This window comes from Typopeltis vanoorti, chromosome 23 (genome assembly GCF_054136105.1).
Source record: "Typopeltis vanoorti isolate ZY-2024b chromosome 23, IOZ_Tvanoo_1.0, whole genome shotgun sequence".
In the NCBI taxonomy this organism is placed as follows: domain Eukaryota; kingdom Metazoa; phylum Arthropoda; class Arachnida; order Uropygi; family Thelyphonidae; genus Typopeltis; species Typopeltis vanoorti.
Window position 1 is genome coordinate 28,339,167 of NC_143571.1, and position 14,706 is coordinate 28,353,872.

The 14,706-nt window shown below is 33.8% G+C and overlaps 1 protein-coding gene across 2 annotated transcripts in view; it reads left to right on the forward strand.

The window, feature by feature from the left end:
• whd (carnitine O-palmitoyltransferase whd) overlaps window positions 1-14,706 on the forward strand; it is a 297,210-nt gene that overhangs the window by 68,174 nt on the left and 214,330 nt on the right. For both annotated transcript variants that reach the window (XM_090412567.1, XM_090412568.1), the window contains exons 5-6: window positions 1,649-1,750; window positions 8,762-8,899. In XM_090412567.1, coding sequence (XP_090268693.1) covers window positions 1,649-1,750; window positions 8,762-8,899 — 240 coding nt within the window. The remainder of the gene's footprint in view (window positions 1-1,648; window positions 1,751-8,761; window positions 8,900-14,706) is intronic.

A 14,706-nucleotide genomic window follows, 5' to 3' on the forward strand; every position in this document is an offset into this window, starting at 1 on the left:
CTTTGAAGACAAGAAATCCTTGACTTGACAGTCAGAGCCTCTCATTGCAAAATCTGAAGGAAATTGTTGGTGAGGCACATAAATTGATATTTTCAGCTTCATGTGGTCCTGACCATGACAGAATATTTGAAAGGCTTGTTTAGGAATTGCAGGTTGAACCATAAGCCTTTTTTTATCCTGAATGTGTCGTTAAAACCAAAACGATCAAAAATCGATTCTTTCTTTAAAAATGACTTAACTTACTCCTCCTCTAGTAAGTTAATGTCAAAAGAATATATCTTCTATAATCAGGTATCCAAAAATTTTTTTACACATCACTCACAACATCTGCATAGCCTAGAAACTTCCATGACTTTCTTTCTCTAAAAATAAGTGGAGCAACTCTGTCTCTCAAGTAATTACAGAAATGACGGAAAAATTTCATTTAGGAAAACTGACTTTCTTGTATAAGGAATGCATCTCACATGTCTCATTGAAGGCACAGCAGTATTCATGGAGTTAACAGTGCTGTGTTTTTTTGTATGGGGGGGGCTTGTTACCAAAGAACACACTTTTTTCACTTAAAATTTTTGTTATAATTAATTATTTTTATTAAAATGTAAAGGATAGTTGTTTTTTTTGTGCTAATTATATTTCATTTTTGAGCAGATTTCCAAAAAAAAAAAAAATACAATTTTCTTATCTAAATTTTATTCAAAAAAAAAAAAAAAATCGGCTTATGCCTTTTTTATTCCCGTATATAGGGAGTAGGCGAGGCCATTTTAGCCCTATCTAACTTTTGGAGACTGAGTGGGCAGTTCAATCTCCACTGGTACCCAATCAGAGATAGCTGGCCCAAGGCTATCACTAATTAAGTGGACGAGTGAAGGGAGATGGCTCAACAAGTGCCGCTATCTCGTGGTCTCTAATCCTAACACTCTTATTTAATGTCTAAAATAATGTGGGTTCTACGGTCGATTTTCTTGAGTTTACGGGACGAAAAACCCAAGTTTCTGAGAGAAAAAACCCGCTTACCCATGCCAGAATTGACTAACTCGGGAACCATTTGAAAAAAGGCTTAGAAAAATTTCTTCTAGTCTTCAACTAGAAGAAATTTATTAAAATATATTAAATTTTATTAACTTTCAAAAAAAGTGTAATTTACAGTTGTTTATTTTTATATACATATTTTCTTGAAAAAAAAAAAAAAGGTTGCAAAGCATTTTTTGCATATTCATTATTACTACACATATATACTGTATCATCATAATAGCAGCATAAAGCAACATAATCTTGTCATGTCAGAAAGTATAGAATTGATTCCCATTGATTGTGAAAGTTGCTTATGCAAATGTTTTGAGTCCCATTTATTTAAGGCAAATAGACAACCACTGCAATGGGTGTCTGTTTATCTTGAATAATTGAAAAATTATTGAAAGATTACACTTAAATAATTGAAAAAATACACTATTTGAAGTTTAGAACAAGATTTCCATATTACTTAACTCTTAGTCTGCTTATAGTACTAAAAATGTATAATAGGTTTGCAACCTTTCATGAGTGGGATTTGCATTTAAAAAAAAAATGAATATATTATATCCATATAATTAGATTATAAGCAAATTATTTTGTTTCAGTAGCCAGACTTTTTTTTATTTTTATTTTTTAGTATATGCTGCATATGATGGAAAGAAAAACTCCACAGCTGTATAGTTTCCAAGCATCACTACCTCATCTTCCATTACCTTCTTTACATGATACGCTTGCCCGGGTAAATAGGAATGTTTTCATTTTATTGCTGAATAGTTTTGTGTATCATTTTTAATTTAACTATTACTTTTCTATATACAGTAATCTACCATTTATCCAACCTTCAAAACAACTATCCTTCAATTAACTGACCCTCGCAAGTCAACTGACTTCTGGTAGAGCACCATGTAATTGTACTTCACTATCTGACCCTTCAGTTATCAGAACTTGCTATTTTGATAATTCAAGAGTTGTACAAATAGTAGAACACTGTATTTAGGACATACATTTATTTGTATAGATCTCATCTCACCTTCCTTTTTCACTCTTTTACCTTGCAGTGTCGAGGTTTTTTTTTTATTAATCATCGGACCTCAAACTGGTGTATCCTATGTCTGTAGTGTTAAGTTCTCAAGGTCGGTTTGCCTGCTTTACAGGATGAAAAACCCCAGGATATTTTGGGGAAAATAACCTACAGTCCACGCTAACTTGGCTGTGGCTCAGGAAGATCCTTCAGCTCCTCACTTCACCGACAGGAATCGAACCTAGGGCACTCCTTCCCCAGGCATATGGTTGCAAAGTGCACAACCACTAGGCTAACTGTGTGGACTTTTTTCTGATTATTTCAATAATTTGCAATGATATATTTCTTGATGCTATAGGCCTTCCTAAAATCTGATTATGTCAAAAGCCTTCTCTAAGTGAATGAAATAAATGAATATTGGTTTGTTATAGTCTATTGCTTGTTTCTAAATTTGCCTTACAGCAAATTAATACATAATCTTCCTTTGTGGACTCCTTTGTTGTTTATTGTATTTAGTCTACATTATTCTTCTTTGATAATTTTTGCATGTATTTTTAGATTAGTGCACAATAAGTCCTAGATAGTTTTTAAAAGATTCAGATTTTATTTCAATTTTTTAAATACTAGTATCATAAGCTTCATTCCATTTGTTGGGTCTGTCTTTTCTTAATATGTTTAATTATGAATTCCATCAATTGTAGCTAATTTCCTGTTATTTGTTTTCAGGTGACTGTGTCTATTATTGTTTTTCAATTACATCTGGTTTCTGGCATTTTTATTTCTATACACCCTCTGTCCAAAAAGAAACCGAACTTTTCGAAAATAGAAGAAACTAATGGTGCCACCTGTTGTATCTTTTTTTTTTGTCGAAAGCGGCAACCTTTATTTTAATGTTGTGTCAACTGTTTATGACATTTGTTTCATTAGAAGCCCAGTTATAGTGCCAAGAGTGGCAGTGTGTTTTGATGAACGGTCGGAAAATGAGTTTCAAACAGAGAGCTGCAATTGACTTTTGTGTTAAACTTGGTAAAAGTTTTACCGAAACACATCAAATGTTTCAAAAAGCATACGGTGATGAATGCTTATCCTGTACCCAAGTTTACGAGTGGTTTAAGCGATTTCAAAGTGGTCGTTTTTGAAAAGCCAGGCTGTTCAAAAACTGGACTGAGCGAAGTTAACATCCAAAAAGTGCGTGATTTCATCAAAGAAAAGAAAGTTCAAGGAAGCCTCTGAAATGCTGCAGATCTACACACAATGTAACAAAAATCAAGTCCTAATCCTACACCAAGTTTGGTCTGCTTCCATAAAAAAAAAAAAAAAAAAAAATCTAACTGCTGCATACCTAGGATATAATATGCACGATGTTACAATGCTACAGAGCATGACAGTAGCAACTAGTTTTGTTCCAACACATGAAGCAATTAACTGAGCATATTTATTCTGGTTATTTATTTATGTATATGAATTGTGAAGTTCTGATAATATCCAATATGTGTAATTAATTGTCTCTTTTCTACAGCTTTTGCTAATATCCCTGACAATGTAAGTCTAACAATGTACAAAACTTGTAGGATTATATTTTATTAAACCCATTTATTATTTTAAAATGGTCTCAGTACTGGAAACTATCTACAGAACTGCTAAACCAGAAATGTACTCATTCATTTTTATTTCTAATTCACTATCATATAAAATTTGGTAAAATAACTTCTGTTTATTACATTTACATGTTTCTCTAAGAAGCTCTGTAAAATTTATATTCTAGTTGTTTAGAGTAATCTTCCTAATATTGTTACATTATAAGTCTTATTTTGTTATTTCATTTCTTAATCTTTTATGCTCTTCATATTTGGCTATATCAATCTTATCTTGTAAATGTTTATTAAATGCTGTTTTTTTTTTTTTTTTTTTTTTTTTTTTTTTTTTTTGCTTCTAGTAGTGCTTTTATTTCTTCAGTATTTTTGAGGGGATCAATTTTGTTTTGCATTTTCCAGTTTCTGGCCTAGTGGTTTGGATGCTACATGTTTAATGTTTGTTTTAATTTTTTTTTCCAGTTTTTTTCCCAGAACTTATCTTCTTTTACAGATAACTTTTTTTATTATTTTTTTTATTTTTTAGATAAAGTAACCTCATTCTTCAGTTACTAAATAAAGTAAATGTGGTATTATGCTTTAATAAACAACAATGTTACTGAATGTGTACTCTTTTTCAATGTTTTTATGTTCTGAATCGGTCTAATTTTGTTAATACCAAGAATACTTAATATATGTATGAAAATTATGAGGGAAAAAAAAAAAAAAGATACAAACTGTTTTCTTAATACACGAATTGAAATTGAAAATCATTCATCTTATTTTTGGTCCTGTTGCAGAACTTAATATCAGCTTTCATTTATACAAATTTAGACTCTTCAAAGCTAATTTAGTTTCTCTCTCTCTCTCTCTCTCACACAGAGAGAGAGAGAGAGAGAGAGAGAGAGAGAGAGAAACCTCAAGAAGTACTCATGCTTCTTTTCTTATCTTTATTCTTTATTATTTATTTTATTGTTATTATAATAAAATAACCAACTGGAGCTTCTGACCTAATGTCTAATCCTCACCTTCATCCTTCATGTGGTGCACCCTGTTAGTAGGTATCTACTGGATACTGAACAAACAAGGATGGAGTAACAATTTGGGACTTAGCTGACCAAATTGTATTCTCTATTGGCTTAAACACAAATGCATATGATGGTACAACACGATGAGATTTCATGCCAGCTGGGCCATCGCCCAGTTAAACAAGGTTCCTGCTGTTTTCGTCAAGGAACCAGGGTGAACAGTAAAAAGCCAGGTACTGGAACAAGCTCCAACTCAACATCTAGAAGAAGAATAAACCCAACATCAGAAGAACTGAAGATAGGAACCATCAATATAAGAAGTATTAATGAAAAGGAAATCAGACTTGCAGAAGAAGAAATGGAAAAGTACTACGTGGACATAATTGGCATTACTGAGACAAAGAAGACAAAAACAGGTGAGATCTTACTAAATAAGTATAGGATGTTATTATCAAGCATTAATGATCAAGGAAAGGAAGGAGTAGTGATGGCATTCAACACAAAACATGAAGATAAACTTCTTGATTGGAAGGCAATTTCAAATAGAGCTATGTGGGTAAACTTCAAAATGGAAACATTGACAATGAAACTTATTTGTGCCTATGGTCCACAGAAACTTCTTCCAAGGAAGAAGTGGAGAAATTTTTTGAGTCATTAGAACAGGCAGATAACATAGAGAAAATGGAACAGTGGTCCTTGTTGAAGATCCAAACAGCAGAATAAGAAATGAATCCCACCAGGCATATCAGAACATTTGGGAAAATTTGGAGAAAAGGGCAAAGCTAATAATAATGATAAGTATTTACTGGACTTCTGTTCAGGACATGGACTAGTCATTACTGACACCATTATTCTACATAAAGATGTGCACAAGTTCACATGGAGAAAAGACATGCGAAATAAGAAAAGCCTCATTGATTACGTCATTGTTGATAGTGATATCTTCATGCTCATTCAGTATATAAGAATGTAGAGGATTTGAAATTGGATGTGACCATTACGTTGTACTAAGTAGGATAAAAATGGATATCACATTGAAAAGAACAGTATGTAAAAAAATTTTAAAAAGAAATAAAGTTGAACAGCTTTTACAAGTAAATTGTAGACTCAACTATACAAACATTATTGAAGAAAAAATGACACAAATTGAAAACAAGAACCAAACCCTGGAATCTCACTGGCACACTCTGAAGAAGACATTAATTGATTCAGCTATGGAGGTATGTGGTGAGTTGTCTGCAAGGGATAGAAAAATAAGAACACCATCGTGGACATAAGAAGTTAAAGAAGCAGTCCTGGAAAAGAGAAAACATACCAAAAGTTTCTAACAAATAAGTCGGCAGATGCTCTAAAAAGAATACATAGAACATCTAAGAGTGCTAAGCTGTGTGTAAAACTAGCTCAATAAAAGTCATGGGAAGACTTGGGTAAGAATATAGAAAATAATATCAGGAAGGTGGCAAAATGTTTTGAAGGCTATTGAAGAAGCTTAGAAATGGAGGAAAGTCTACTAAAAGGAATCAAAGATGATAAAGGTGACATGAAATAAGGATATCTTAGATGTCTGCAGTAATTACTTTGAAAGACTGTTAAACAAACCAAGCAGTGATAGAACCATACTAGACAATTTTCAAGAGGAGTGCAAAAAGTACATATCAATACTTGAGGTAGAATAGACGATATTTGACTAGAAATGCTTAAGTATGGAGGTATAAACGTTTTGCAGTAGCTACACTACATAAGTCAAAGGACCTGGGCAGAAGGTCTAATTCTCAATGATTGGAGTATAGCTCTCATAGTACCCATCTATAAAAAAAAAAAGAATAAAATTGAATATGAGAATTATAGAGGAATTTCTCTACTAAGTACTCCAGGTAAGATTTATGCAAGCATACTTGAAAAGAGGTTGAGAACGATTGTGAAAGAGAAACTTGGAGAAGAGCATGCTGGGTTCAGGCAAATAGAAGTTGTCAAGATCAGATTTTCACTTTAAGACAAATAGTTGAAAAATCATAGGAATATGACATCAATCTGTATTTAAGTTTTTGATCTGGAAAAGCCATATGACAAGGTGCCCAGAGAAAAGCTTTTTGAAACACTATAATTATATGGGGTGAATGGAACATTATACAGTCCAATACATAGTCTATATTTAAGTTGTCAGTCAGCAGTTAGAATTGAAGGAAATACAGGAAGCTGGTTTGATGTAAAATCAGGGGTAAGACAAGGATGCACATTATATCCACTCTTATTCATCATCTATATAGATTACATTATGAAAGAAAGTGGCATCAAGCCTGATATTAGAATTGGAAATGTCAAACTTAGCTCTTTAGTTTATGCAGATGATATTGTGCTCCTAAACACATCTAGTACAAGTCTCCAGGATTCTCTAACTAAATTGAAAAACAGCTGTAACAAATTTGGATTATGAAAATCAGCAATAAAAACCAAAACTATGAAAATAGGCAGGAGCATAGAAAACTCCAGTTACATTTTGAATGGAGATCCTATAGAACAAGTAAAATATTTCAGCTATTTAGGCACAGTTTTTAGTGAAGATGGCAGGTTAAATCTGGAAATAGACAACAGGATAAGCAGAGCCAGTATGATGGGTAGCCAGCTGAATAAATTTATATGGAATAAGAGAAATTAGCCAAAACACCAAATTATCAATATACAAGACAGTGTTCAAACCAGTTAAGTTATGGATCTGAGAGTTGGGTTAGAAATGAAACACCTGATCAAAATTGGAGATCACAGATATGTATGTATCCCTGTATGTATGCATTTGGCATCATTGGCAGAATCATATTAGAAAAGAACTTGACATCATTAGCATTCAGGAATGTGTCAGCAGAGCTAACCTAAGGTGGTATGGCCACTTAAATAGAATGGGTGAAGAAAAGTTAGCAAACCAGTGTTTGATGCCAAGATGGCAGAAAAGAGAAGACCAAGATCTAGGTAAATTGATTCGGTCAGAAGTGCCTTAGAAGCACAAAATGTTCGATATGTCAGTACTGGAGTGCTCACAAGTAATAGATTGATTTAGAGAAAAAATATTGTTAGGAGATTAATAATAATGTGAACTTAATCATGTAGTGCTGTCATAGTAACCTGAACACCCCCTTGTACATATCAGGAAATTGATATTATTTTATTTATTTATTATTATTGTTGTTTATTTAGTTTTTTTTTTTTTTATAGGCTGATGTTTACTAGACTTCCATTTTATGTTAAAGATACCAAGAAATTTTATACTTGGTTTTAATCCTTTTCCCAATGAAGCAAAACAATGTTTTGTGCATGAAATATATTCACGTCTGAGCCACTACTTGTATGTAGAGGCTAATGACTTCATATCACTTGCCTTAGTATGTATCCCATAATGCAAAGCATTAAGGGATACATACTAAGGTAAGTGATTCTAATACTAAGGCAAGTGATTCCCCCACCTTTTGGATGTGTATAATGCTATGCATAATAGGAAGGGCCACTACTAATAATTAGTAGTGCAAGTTATTGCACTACTAATAACTAGTAGTGCAAGGGCCACTACCCTTGCACTACAAGTTATTAGCCTCTATATACAAGTAGTAGCTTGGACGTGAATATATTTCATACACAAAACATTGTTTTGCTTCCTTGGGAAAATGATTAAAACCAAGTATAAAATTTCTTAGTATCTATAACATATTAAACTCAAGGTAAAAAACTTTCAACAAAGACTTCCATTTTACTCTGTTTTTCCTTATTTTTATTATTTTTTTTTCCAATATTTGTTTGGTTATTTTCTAGTATAATGAGACCTGTGGAGCATCCATAACTATAGAATCATACGTGTACCAAAGTAAAAATGAAATACAAATGTATACAGTTGCATGCTCATAGGAACTACAGAAGTTCCGTGTCAGATGACTTAAAGCATGATAGATATATTCTAGTCATTATCCAATTGAACATTATTGCAGTACCAGATTCAAGAACTGAAGCTATAAATATTTGGTGTATTATAACTAACTAATAATGCAAAATATATTTGATATTATTCAGTAAATATTTAGTAGATTACTCCCTTAAAACATTGATATACTCTTCTATTTCTCCTATAATATCTCCATTACATGCAGTATCTAAAATCTGTAAGGCCGCTACTAAATGATGATCAGTATAACAGGATGGAGAGACATGCTGCTGAGTTTGAGAATGGAATTGGACGTAAACTGCAGCGTTACTTAAGGCTGAAGTCCTGGTGGTCAACAAACTATGTAAGTTTGAAATATAATTAAAATAAATAAAATTTAATTAAAAAAAGTAAAAATATCAAGTTTATTCTGTTACTGTAGAATGTGAAACTTTGTGGATTGTTGACTAGATATCAAAATTTTATTGCATTGTGATTTTAAAAGCAGTATTAATTTTTTTTTTAAATCAAGAACATTTAGTAAGAAGCTAGTGGTTCTAAGGTCTGCAGCAAGATGTTATCTTTTTATGTATTCAATGGCAGTTATTGCTGGTTCTAATTAGATTTTGTTGTTGATGGAAGTTTTTTCACTTGGCTATGCTACCAATTCTATATTTGGTTTAATCCTTTATCCACGTCCACACGGTTAGCCTAGTGGGTTTGTGCTTCGCAACCACATGCCTGGGGAAGGAGTGTCCTAGGTTCGATTCCCGTCAATGACATGAGGAGCTAAAGGATCTTCCTCAGCCATTGCCAAGTTAGTTGGTCTTGGGCGTGGACACAGCAGGATTTTTTCTGCCAGTTTATCTGGTGTTTTTTCATCCCGCAAGCAGGCAAACCGGTCCGAGGACACACACGGATTACAGTCAGGAATACTGACCCAGCCATATGTCTGATTCGTTAGCCTATGCCGGTTTTGGAGCCCGGATAAAATTTGGGGGACTAGATGATACTGTGAACTCCTGTAAAAAGGGAGGAACGCTGTATCATCACACGGAATTTATTTCTTTAATCCTTTATTCAAGTGTAAGCAAACGAAGTTTGCGCCTGAAGTATTTTCTGGACTGGGGCAAACTTTGTTTGCTTACACTTGGATAAAGGATTAAACCAAATATATAATTCGTAGCATAGCCAAGGGAAAAAACTTCCATCAACTTTTCTCTAATCCAGAGAATTTTAATAATAAGGTGTGACACCTTTTGCAACTGGTATATGGAAAAATGACTTCTCCATTACTTCTACCTTAGTATCACCACCTCTGAGTCTGACTCCCACTGATGAGACCTCAATAAAGGTTGAAACTGGTCTGGGTAGTGACCTTTCTCTTAATGCATAGCATTATACATGTCTGCAAGGAGATGTGCTTTGCATTATGGGATACTAAGGCAAGTGATGAGAAGTTATACCACCTTTGCCATGAGTTGCCCCAGTCCTGAAAATACTTCAGGCTCAAACTTTGTTTGCTTACACCTGGATAAAGGATTAAAACAAATATATAATTGGTAGATTTTTTTTGTGATAGCTGAGCTTATAAGAGTGTGTTGGTTGATTTTTAGATTGTGTATTGATTAATATCTGTGTCTTTCTTTGTTCATTGATCAGACACAAAATGGTGGTGAGAGTGAGGCTGGTACATGGATTGGCACGACAGATGAATAACATGAGCAGTACAGATTTTTCAAAAAAGATACTGTTGATTTGTGTGTTAAGAGGTTGAATAAGAGAAATTAATGAGTATGAGTCAATAGACTATGAGAATTCTTTGAATTGAATTGAATTGCTGGTGAGAGACCATGAATATAGGTACAGAAGCAAGCAAGACTACCTGAGAAAGAGAGTGAGACTGATGGTAATGAACATGTAGGGATGAGAAAGAAAGTGCAGCTTGCTGTCTTACAAGCGGTGAGAAAGAGTGTGATGACTAGCAGTACAAAAGAGAGTGCAACTGATGGCAAGATACCAAACATAATTCAAGACATAGACACTCGTTTGATGAATATGAGGTAAGGGATGAAGTATATGTGGAGTGAAATGATAAAAATTGTAGATATGCATGAAAGAGTGAAGTGAGGAAGAATGGAGTGAAAGATGGCTGTATGGAAGAGGTTGCGAATGATTCAAGAGTGGCACTTTATGCAGATTCAGTTATTTGATTGAGAATGATGAACGAGAAGTTGCCTGGGGATAAAAATGAGCAGAGTAATTGAGATATTAGATATGATGAGTAAGCAAGCAAAAGAGTTGGCAATGGTAGTAGGAATAAATAATGTGGTTTGGGAACTAGGAGAAAATGAGAATGGATATCAGGAGGTTGTTGAGGAGAATAAAAGATAACAGTGTAGTAGCACACGCAGTCTGTGTGTTGCCCATGTACAACATTGAGTTAATGACGAAAGTTGATCATGAGTTGATTGGCACAAAGAGAACGTACCAAAGTGGTATGTTCTCTTTGCATTGAATTCTTGGGAACCAAGCATAGTGTGGGAGTAATTTTTTAACCATATCCAAGAGCCAGGAAGTGACCGACTTAAGTATTCTGTGGTCTTCTTTTTAATCAGATTAGTTGAGTTATATAGCCCAACCAATCTGATGCACAATTCCTGCCTGTAAAAAGGATCATAAATGACACATTAAATTTAATAACCATGGTAATTTTGGCTTTCTGATCATTGCTCTGGATACCCTATACAGAACTGACTAGAAAGCACATATTCCTTACATCACACACACACCAGAACCTGGTATGAGTGCAAATTTAAAGAAGCCTACCTGTAAAATTCTAATAAACCATATTTGATCCACATAAACTTTTTGTTCTAACATGTCGTAATAATTAGGACTGTGGTACTCCACAATCTTAGTTGTTTGTTAATAACAAACCAGATACTGATTAGGCCACTACTATTTCTATGGAAATAGTAGTGGCCTAATCATTCAAGGTTAATAAGAATTTGTTCTCTGGCCATGTAAAACAAAACTCTTTTTTCCCTTCATATTTAAATATGAGGTCAGTATAATAATACATGACCAGTTAGTGTTACTCTGGCATATTGTTTGAATTGTGATGTAACTTGTCAATATATATATGTGTGTGTGTTTGTGCCTCAGACCTTAATATGAAAGTCAAAATGTTGGGAAATTAAGGTTATTATTCTGAACACATTAGTAGTCTCTTTGATTTTTATCAAAATGAAAGCAAATGTAATGGATCACTATCAACTTTTTTTTATTGGGAATCAGCTTTTATGGGTCACTATATTCCTATTCCATCTGTACACCATTTCAATAATATGGAACTACGAAATCCTTGGTCTAGAGCACACAAAATTTACTCTGCTGAAGTATTTCTTCAAAAGGAATTTGGAAACTGTCAATTAAACAAATGGCCCATATGATCCTCGAATGTTATAACCTAAGGATTACACATTTAAAGACATTTCTTGTATGGCAAAGATCTTGTAAAAATTGCAATTCATGTTGCTTCTAATCCCATCAACCAAATTGGCAATCTCTATCTTTCTCTCACTCACCTTCCAGCAACCATAAATGTTAACATTGTTGCTGTCTGGTGTTTATCCAGCTCTGCTCTTGCAACTTGTCTGTTTTGGTCAAATGAGATTGGGGGGGGGGGGTATTTCAGAACACCAGAGCCATATCCAGCTTATCAAGCCTTATAAATCTGACTTTGCTTAACAAATATTGACAACACTAAGCACGCAGTCCAATTCCCAACTTTTACACAATTGTACTTGTAAATTTGACAAGAATTTACTTGTCGTGTAAATTTATTAAAAGAAACTGCTGAAGCTTTATTTCATTGACTTAATCTAAATCATAATGACTGCATTTCAATTCCGAAAGTTTGGAAAATTAATATCCTAAATTCTATAAAATAATGTATTTATTTTTATTTTTGTGATATATACATATGTGTGTGTGTGTGTATATATGCATGCATGCACGCATACATACATACATATATCCACAGGTCTCTAGAAATCCACTTGTCCAGTCGCCACAGGCGAGTTATCAGAGAAGTGGCAAATGAATTTTCAGGTTTATTCTAAATGCAGTCAAAATATGTCATTTTCTTCACATAATTTACACTTTTTTTTTTAATTTTAAAACATAATCTCTCATCACTGTCAAGTTATATGATCATGGGTGGCTGATAACAAATTTCTTAAAGAAGTTTTACTTCCAGAGAATTGGAAATAAAACTTCTCGATCACTACATTCAAACACTACATTGTTCCTTTTTAAAGAATCATAAAAAAAAGACTTGCAATTTTAGTTGTTTAAATTTTAAATCCACATTAAAGGAAAGTATATTTCTGTATAATTATGTGTAATATATACTGCAAATTAAAGAATGTGTGTGTGTGTGTGTGTGTGTGTGTGTGTGTGTGTGTGTGTGTGTGTGTGTGTGTGTGTGTGTGTGTGTGTGTGTGTGTGTGTATATAGCCATCAAATTCCTGATAAGTATCCTCAGGAGGTGTACAAGATTATGATAGTATGACATGATAAGTTACATTTACTAACTTCCTGTTGACAGTTATCCTCCAAATAAACCTGATATCTGTCAAGACTCCAGTATTATTGAATCTTATATTTCTGTCTTCTAAGGTACTTTTTACTTGACTATACCAATTTACCTAAATCTTGGTCTTCCTCTGGATCTTTTTTCTGCCAACTCGGCAAAGAATACTTGTTTTGTTAATCTTTCCTCTCTCATTCTGTTTACATGACTATATTATCTAAGATTTCTGCTAATACATTCCTCAATGTTAAGTATGCCAAATTCTTTCCTAATATCCTCATTTTTAATATGATACTACCATTGATGCCATCGGGTCCCCCCCCCCCCCCCAATCTTTCTTGGAACTCTGAGATCCATAAATTAAAATTTGTTTGAACTCTTCTATACAGTTAGTTTAATGTTTTGACTAATTTCTCTCTTATTCTATGAAAATTTATTCAGGTGACTTTCTACGATAACAACGTTGCAAATTCTGTTGTTTCTGTTTCCATATTCATTATTAGTAGGAGTAGTATCTCTGACCATGGAGTCATAACAGGGATGTGATGCAAAAAGATCTTCAAACTCTGCCTTAAACTTATTCATATTTTCTGCATTCACCACACATTTCAGGCAATGATTCCACTCACCAATCACTCTCTCTCTCTCTCTATGCAAAGAACCTGCTTCTCACTCCCCTGCTTATACCCTCTTTATACAGCTTTCAGGAATGGCCTCTAGTTCTACCTTTGCCTCCCTCTACTCTCTGAAAAATCTCCTTCACGTTAATCTGGTAACAACCACTCAGCAACTTATATGTCTCAATCATATCCCCTCTCCTTCTATTTACAAGGCTCTGCAACTTACATCCCCCCAATCTCTCATATCTAACATTCTATAGACCTGACACTGACTTAGTAAACCTTTCTCTGTACCCTCTCCAATATCCCCTCATCCTCTTGAAAACCTGGCAAACAAATCTGCACACAGTAGCCCATATGTGACCTGATCAAAGCCTTATATAAGGAAACCACAACCTCTTTGCTTTTGCATGGCAGTGTCCTCATTATTGCCATAATCCATTGTGATGGTCTTACAATTTTGCAGTGTGACCCCTAAATTTACAATCTCTCTCTCTCTCTCTCTCTCTCTCCACCATAACTCCCAGATCTCGCATCCTCTTCCACCTCCTTCAGAATTTTCCCATTAATTATATACTCTGTATCCCAACCTTGGCTACCCAATTTCAGGACCTTGCACTTTGTAACATTAAACTGGCAGATCCACTCACATAGTCTATTAAGATTATGTGAGGTTACTTAATTAAAGGCCATTTAATTTGCCATCTTCACTAAAAATGGTGTCTAAATAGCTGAAATGTTTTACTTTTTTTTTGTAGTTTTTCTATTCAGGATTCAGTTGTTTTCACTGTTTCTGCCTATTTTCATAGTCTTTGACTTTTTTATCACTGATTTTCATACCAAATTTATTATAACATTCATTCTATTTAGTCAGGGAATCTTGCAGACTTGTACTGGATTTATTTAGAAGTATAACATCATCTGCATAAAAAAGAGCTGAGATTAACCAAT